Source organism: Solanum stenotomum, unplaced genomic scaffold (assembly GCF_019186545.1).
Source record: "Solanum stenotomum isolate F172 unplaced genomic scaffold, ASM1918654v1 scaffold37307, whole genome shotgun sequence".
NCBI lineage: Eukaryota > Viridiplantae > Streptophyta > Magnoliopsida > Solanales > Solanaceae > Solanum > Solanum stenotomum.
The window spans coordinates 171,121-179,446 of NW_026034357.1; the positions used below are offsets into that span (position 1 = coordinate 171,121).

Genomic DNA, 8,326 nt, shown 5'->3' on the forward strand with positions numbered 1-8,326 from the left:
AAATTAAAACTAGTAGAGAAACTAGAATAAAAAACAGATTAGAAAAAATATACGAAATATTTTTTCTTAAAGAGAATTGTTGTCAATTTGTGTTTAAAGAATCTTACTGATTCCAACCAACTTTACAGAAACACGAAGTTACCAAAGTTTAATGAACTAGTGAAGAACAGAAGAACATAGATTAATTCACAAATCTAAAATCTGTAACACATACCAGAATCTGGAAAACCAGAAAGAAGATCAAGCCCACTGAATGCACAGTGTCCCCTTAAGGAAATTATTCCCCTCTAGTATCCGAGGTTTGATTTGGAATATGTCCTCCCAGGATAGAATGATCTCAATCACCAGTGTATTGATACCCAAAACGCTGGTGTCAGCGAGCCACTCAACGACAGTAAAGTACACTTAGAATACTAGATTTAGTAGTAGAAAAAGAAGTTCAGAAAATCCTATATTTTTAAAATGAGAGAAAATTCCTCAATTTATAGAAAACAAAGGGTAGTGTGAAAAGGTTCTTAATGTGCCTTACCGGAAAGGTCACAAACCTTTGGAAAAGTCACAATCTTTCGGAAAGGTCACCACCTTTCATAAAAGTCACAACTTTTCATAAAAGTCGCAACTTTTCATAAAAGTCNCCACCAATCCTTGAAGAAAATCTTTTGCATTCTCAGATAATGAACAGAGAGAGTCTCAGTGGAAAAGAACTCAAAAAGAGTGTTAAACAGAGGATATCAGCTCAATCCTTGAAGAACATCATCACTCGCTTCAAATCTTAGTTGAATCAAAATTAAACTAAGATTGAAGAGCAAGTTAATTTTGATTCAACATGCAATATTCAAAATGCTCATCCAACTACAATCTGAAGTTATGGGTTTCACATAACTCAGTAATGTTGGTTCAAGTCAGTTGCTTCTGTATAAAATTTTGTTTTATTTATGTTATCAACTTTTTCCATTGTATACTGCTAGTTTTTTGAGCTGCACTAAAACACTCCCATCACTATCAAATTTAGAGTACCTTGAAAATCTTTATCTTAGGAATTGCCAAAAACTGGTGAAGATTACAGGGTTGGACTACCTCCCGTCAATAAAGATGATCGACGTGATTAATTGTACTTCCCTGCAGAATCAATTCAATGAAGGCTTGTTTAGTGCCCATGCTCTATCAACTTCGTCTATAAACTATCCAGAGATTAAGGTTTAGTCCCTCTTCCTCTCTCTCATATCACATTATTAATGATCTAATTTTGTCTTAATTAATTTGTGTGATGAAGCTGCGGTTACGAATTTATGTCGAAAGCAATGAGATTCCAGTTTGGTGCAACAATAAAGTAACAGCTTCATCTATTTGTTTGACTATGCCCACAGTACAGAATAATGAGTATAACTTCTTAGGAATGGTTCTCTGGTTTGTTTCCCACTTTTGCAATGAAACCACCCGTCTTCAAGAGTTTGATGTTACTATTGACCAGCCTCCAGCTTTTTTCTGGAGGTTTAATATACCCGACAGTGAGGGAGAAGTATCATGTGTTCATTACTTATCTTTCTCAAATGGTAGACCTTTTAATGTCCTGAACATCATCAAAGGCGGGGAACAGATAAGAGTAATGGATGGCAGTGACGGAGGCATAATAAAGAAGATAGGAGTACATCTGTTATATTTAGATCAACATGGTAATGTTACTTCTTTCCTGGCAGTTGTGGGTTAAAGTATAATTTTTTAAGCTGACAAAAAGTTGACAAGCAAACTACATATTGTAATAAATAGAATTCTTACAAGTGCTTCGAGATTATTGCTGCTTTGATGTATTTGTACAAGATTTTATGTGAACATTCCCTGGCCAATTGAAACAAACACTGTTAGCAACATCTCATACTATATCAATCAAGAAATTTTCAGTGAAACGTTGCCACTATAACGAGGTTTGACTGTACTTGTATAATGTTAAACCATCATCGTATGAGACATGCCACCCTTACCTACAAGGTGGAGCATTTTCATCAGACATGCTCAAATGCAACAAATCCATACGGATATGATGATCAAAATTGAATGACCGCGAAAGAAGTTAAACGAATAGAAGCTAGAATGCCAATTGACTAACTAATAATGTATCAATCTCAGATAACTGAATTCCTTTGCTAAGGTAACTACTTACATAGCTTCAGAGTCCAGAAAAAACAGAACACAAGCAGGGGTAAATCAATGTCCAAATGTACTGTGGACTACCCCTGGAAACTCTCACTGTCACAACCCAAGTATATAACACCTGTTTTCCGCTTTGGCTCAACAGACCTAATGGATTTGTTCCTTGAGCTACGTCATCTTAGAGTCTACTAATAACTTGTGTACCATGTGAACTTGCACCATACCTTTTAAAACACTTAACTTTCACTTATGATGTCATGTGTGCCCCTTTCTTCTGAACTTGCTAGCCTAGAAGTCTATTAGTCGCTCTATGGATGGGTAGGAAGAAGGGAGGGGAGAAAATCAGGTGTCACACACCTCAAATCATGTTGTAGTCCCACATCATTTGTCGGATGGGAACATGGAGTACTACTCTTTATATGACCAATTTTCCCTACGTGAGTTAATTTTAAAGTTGAGTTAGATTCAAAATTCATTTTTAAAGTGATATCAGAGTCGAATTATCTCTGTCTTCATAAAAAGTATTGCAGCGCAAGCATTTCTTCTTATTTTGGGCATTAATTCACTATTTCACTCTTCTGAAATTGGTTTTCTCCAGCATTGTCATCGACTTCTGTTTTGTGTTTGTCTGAGACTGATTTCCTAAGTTTATTGGGAGTTAATACTGCTAAGAAGTTTAAGATTTGCGCGGTAACAATTTCCACTGTCTACGCGATGAGTATCTTTATCCATTAGTGATAAGGGCTGCAACATAGAGAAAATGGCAATTTTCAACACCTCACTATATCAATCATGAAATTTTTCAGTCAAACGCTGGCACTATAATGAGGTTTGAAAGTTGAAGTTGTGTTTGGACTTTGGTGAACATGTAGAAGTTACGAGAGGAAAAAACTTACCTAATGTTAAAAGAGATTCAAAGAAGAATGGACTTTATTATTTTTATTAGTGTGAACAATTAAAAATCTAGGAAGGAAGTGAAAATAAATACTTATCATGGACAAATAAAAATTAAAAATGAAGGAAACATGTCTATGAAATATCTTGGGAACTTCCCTTTTATTTCTGTTAACCTTCTTTGGGGATTGTAAATGAGTTGACCCAAAATTAATTTTCCAGGAACAAACAATTACTTGTGGGTAGGGGTGTTCATGGTTTGGATAAAAACCGATCCAAACCGAAAAATCGAATCAAACCAATAAAATAAAACCAATTTTATTTGGGTTTGGTTTGGTTTAGTTTTAGATTTTTGAAAACTGATAGTATTTGGTTTGATTATGGTTTTATTCGAACCGAAGAAATAACCGAACCGAACCGATGAATTATATACGTATATTTTATTAATATACATACTTAATATATTGTTTTTATAAACAACTTTAAAGATCTTACATATATTTTCATTAATTTTTTTTTATAATTTACTTATTGAAAGCAAAAATGCCCAAGATGAAAACATTTATCTTATTGATTTCATGTATATGAGTGTCTATGACAATTTTTTATGGGACTGAAAATGTTATTGTCTCTTTCTTCTAGGCCAATATAGTGAATTTTAAAGTTTTATTGATAGTAAATTTAGTGATCGAAAGTTCAATAATTTAAGTCATTCTAACTATTTTTCGTTTTGAATGGATTGTTGTCACTTTTTTCACTTTTTGAATGAATTGTTTCTTTTATTTTTGTGTATGGTTAATAACCGAACCAAACCAAACCAAAACCGATAACCATCAAACCGATAAATGTATATTATATTTGGTTTGGTTTGATTTTGATAATTTTAAAATCGATTAAGTTAATTTGGTTTTGATTTTGACCAATAACCAATCCAAACCGACCCATGAACACCCCTACTTGTGGGTATATAAAGTCTGCTTCACTCATCTCTATTTAATTAAAAAAACCAAAAGTTGACTAAAAATCTCTTTAATTTATTGTCATCAAATATGAATACTCAATTTGTTGTAGGAGAATCATCTTCTTNTTATTTCCGATTGTGTCAAGTCGGAGTTAATACTTTCATAGATGATGAGGAATTGAGAAAGGGAGACGTCATTTCAACAGAACTTGAGAAAGCAATTGAAGAATCTAGGGTTGCCATTGTTGTTTTCTCCAAAAATTATGCTTCGTCTAGTTGGTGTCTTGATGAACTTGTCAAAATTCTCGATTGCAGAGAGAGGTTAAATCAGGTAATTTTGCCTATTTTCTATGATGTTGATCCTTCTCAAGTGCGAAGGCAAACTGGTTGTTTCGGTGAAGCTTTGGCGAAACACAAGGAACTATCATTTGGAGCTGAAAGAGTGGAGAAGTGGAAAGCTGCACTGACTGAAGCTGCGAATTTATCTGGATGGAATTTGAGAAATGTTGCTGATGGGTAAGGCTTCTTAATTCAACTATAGAATTTTGAATTTAAGCGTTTGCCTAAACTTATAAGTCAATAGTGGACAATATTGTGGGACAAAGAAAGTAAGTTGGTTTATTTTGGAAAATTGCAAAGTCTTTCTATATTTCTTAAAACTTCGTGCCCAATCAAATTACATTATATAAATTGGGACGAAGGAGTAGTAGTAATAGATAATCTCCATTCTCTAACCTCAAATCCCCTGTTATTTGATTTTGTTTTGTTCATCAATAAACAAAGTATTGTTTTACTTGTTTTTTTACTTTTAACTTTTGTTATTGCTAAAAACTGTAGGCATGAATCAAAATTTATTGGAAGTATTATAAAACAAGTTTTGCAAGAGGTCAATGAGAAACCTCTAGATGTTGCTCATTACCAAATTGGATTAGATTCTTCCATCCAACATATAGAGTTGTTCCTGCAAAGTGGATGTGAGCATGAAGTTCGCATGGTTGGTATATGTGGCGTTGGTGGAATTGGAAAAACAACTTTGGCAAAAGCTATCTACAATCGAATAGTTCGACAATTTGGTGGTTGTTGCTTCCTTTCAGACATTAGATCAAAAGCTAAAGAATCGGGTCTAGTCAAGCTACAAGAGAAACTACTTTGTCAAATTCTCAAAACTAAGGAATTCAAAGTTGATAGTGTTGCTGAAGGTGTCAATCTAATCAAAGCAAGGCTTGGGTCAAAGAAGGTTCTAATTGTTCTTGATGATGTGGATCATAAAAGCCAATTAGAATCCTTAACAAGAGAAAGAAGTTGGTTTGGCTCTGGTAGTGTAATTATTATTTTACAACACGAGACAAGCATTTGCTATATGGGCTTACAACAAGTGAGATACACCAAGCCAAACTTTTAAATGAAAATGAAGCTCAACAACTTTTTTTTTGTCATGCTTTTAACAGTCTTTCTCCATCACAAGAATATGTTGAGCTGGCACAAGACATAATAAAATATTCAGGTGGGTTACCATTAGCTCTTGTGACATTGGGGTCACATTTGCAAGGGCGATCCGTAGAAGAATGGAGATACGAGTTCAAAATACTAAGAGCAATTCCTCATGGTGATATTCAAAAGATTCTCCAGATAAGCTTTGATGGACTTGATGACCATCCTAAGAATGTTTTCCTTGATATCGCGTGCGCCTTCCATGGACTTTTTGAGGATGAAGTTACCAAAACATTAAATGCATGTGGTTTTCATTCTGAAAGTGCAATTTCAACCTTAGTCCAAAAGAGCTTGCTCCAAAGGGATTGGCCTTTTTTGGTGATGCATGATCTTGTGCGGGATATGGGAAGGGAAATCGTTCGTAGGGAATCACCTCGAGACTTTGGAAAACGGAGTAGATTGTTCAACCCTCAAGAAGTCCTGGATGTCCTACAAGGAAATAAAGTCAGTAAATTTCATTATCTTTATCTTGGTTATACTATCTTTTCTCTTTTTTTTTTTTTTTCATTTAATTTGATATACAATTTGCTTATAATTTAGGTTGTCACCATAAGAACTCAATTCATCTGTGCTTAATTCTTCTCTGGCTAGTAAATTATCTATAGTTGTATGCCAACCATTCTCTCCTAATTTCTCGTACTTTACTTTTTACTACACTACAAGGTTCCGAAAATGTAGAAGTATTGGTGTTAGAACGACATGCGTTAAAGGGTGTGAAGCTGAGTACAAAAGCATTTCAGAAAATGATAAAACTTAGGGTGCTTAAAATCGACGACTTACATATTAGTGGAGATTTTGAGCTATTGTCCTAGGAGCTCAGATGGTTGTCTTGGAAAGGATGTCCTTTAAAATGTATACCATCAAATTTTCCAGCTGAGAAACTTGTAATCCTGAATATGAAAGGGAGCAATATCAAAGAATTTGGTTTGAATTTGCAGGTTCGTTACTCAATTCTGCAATTTGATGTGTAGTGTTATATTGCAACTACGTGAAGGAAAATGTTAATTGAAATTATATTTTGTTTACTTCTTAGTATTGTAGAAGTTTGAAGAAGCTGAATCTTTCTGATTGCAAACGCCTCAGAAGTACTCCAAACTTCAGGGGTTCACGAAGTCTTGAAACTTTGTCGCTTAAGTATTGCTCAATTCTAAAGGAGATCCATCCATCAATAGGAAATTTGGAAAGACCAACTGATCTTCAATTGAATGGTTGCAAAAAGATATCAGATCTTCCGAGCAGCATATGCCAGCTAATATCTCTTGAACACTTGAGCGTTAATGACTGCTTATCTTTACAAACACTGCCAGCTGACATTGGAGATATGCAAAGCCTAAGCTATCTCTATGCGCAAGATACGGGTATAAAACAATTGCCCGGATCTGTTGAAATGCTAAGAAATCTTACAGATTTGCAAGTGGGAGGTCGAAATTTAGAGGCCAAAAGGAGAGTTTATCAAAGAAGATCCCACCATATAGAATCCTTGCCAATTTCTATTTCTCGTTTAAGCCTTCGATATTTTGGTTTATCCGAGGATGATATTCCTAGGGACATTGGGAGATTATCCAACTTACATGATTTAGATTTGAGCGGCAACAGTTTCCTTTATCTACCCTTTGATTTCTCCAAGTTACCATGGTACACTCCCGTCAATATCAAATTTAGAGTACCTTAGAGTTGTTGAACTTAGGAATTGCCAAAAACTGGTCAAGATTACAGGGTTGGACAACCTCCCTTCTATAATGAAGATGGACATGATTAATTGTACTTCTCTGCAGAATCCATTAAATGAAGGCTTCTTTAGTGCCCCTGCTCTATCAATTCCGTCTAGAGAACATCAACGGTATGAGGTTAGTCCCTCTCCCTCTGTGATCTCTCTCTCGTACCACATTAATAATTAATGATCTAATTGTGTCTTAATTTGTCTGATGAAGCAGCAGTTACAAATTAATCTCGAAAGCAATGAGATTCCAGATTGGTGCAGCAATAAAGTAACAGCTCATGAATCTATTTGTTTGACTATGCCCACACTACATAATGAGGAGTATAAGTTCTTAGGAATGGTTCTCTGGTTTGTTACTGTTTCCCATATAAAGCGTTTAGCTTCTCTGTTTCGTTGGGATAATGATAAACGTGACAGTGTGGGAGAAGTATCATGTGTATATTACTTCCCTTGCTCAACTGTTACACTGTTTGAAGGCCTGGAGATCAAAGGCGGGGAACAGATAAGAGTAGAGGATCGCACTGGCGGAGCCGTAGTAAAGAAGAAAGGAGTACATCTGTTATATTTAGACCAACATGGCAATGTTACTTCTTTCCCGGCAAAAAAAGTAGTAGAAGAAAAGAAGACAAAAAGAAAAATGATGTTTGGTGGCAGTCGTGGACGAGTATTGGTGTTCCCCATTTACTTCAACTTTTTCCATTTGTATATTGCTAGTTTCTTACTCATGGTCTTTCGAGATTCACTTTGCTAGCTTTCGCATTACACCTAATTATATTTATAACACTCTTAAATTGTTTAATGGGGTAATAGGACACCCACAAAGTTATTTGAAAATTCGAGACAACTTCAGTGGTGACTTTATGTCTTTTCTCTTAAAAATTTCCCAATCATGATTCCACTTCATGAATCACATGCTTAGTGTATAATAAAATAATAAAAGAAGCACTAATCATGAAACGAGACCACATTAATTAGGTGTTAAACAACAATTTTCAAAAAATAAAAATTGCAATGAGCCATGCTATAGAAATATAATGTTTAATCATTTATCTTTCTTAGGTCCGCCTATAATATCTGAAAACCCTCTAAATCGATCAACTCATATTCGTGTT

The 8,326-nt window shown here is 34.8% G+C and overlaps 1 protein-coding gene across 1 annotated transcript; it reads left to right on the forward strand.

Moving 5' to 3' along the window:
* The first annotated feature begins 1,267 nt into the window (after window positions 1–1,267).
* LOC125852582 (disease resistance protein RUN1-like) lies at window positions 1,268–7,965 on the forward strand. Its single transcript, XM_049532309.1, has 9 exons — window positions 1,268–1,673; window positions 2,747–2,866; window positions 4,114–4,519; window positions 4,841–5,352; window positions 5,469–5,942; window positions 6,368–6,432; window positions 6,528–7,157; window positions 7,270–7,341; window positions 7,426–7,965. The coding sequence occupies exons 1-9, from the start codon at window positions 1,268–1,270 to the stop codon at window positions 7,963–7,965; spliced, it is 3,225 nt and encodes a 1,074-aa protein (XP_049388266.1).
* The last annotated feature ends 361 nt before the right edge of the window (window positions 7,966–8,326 follow it).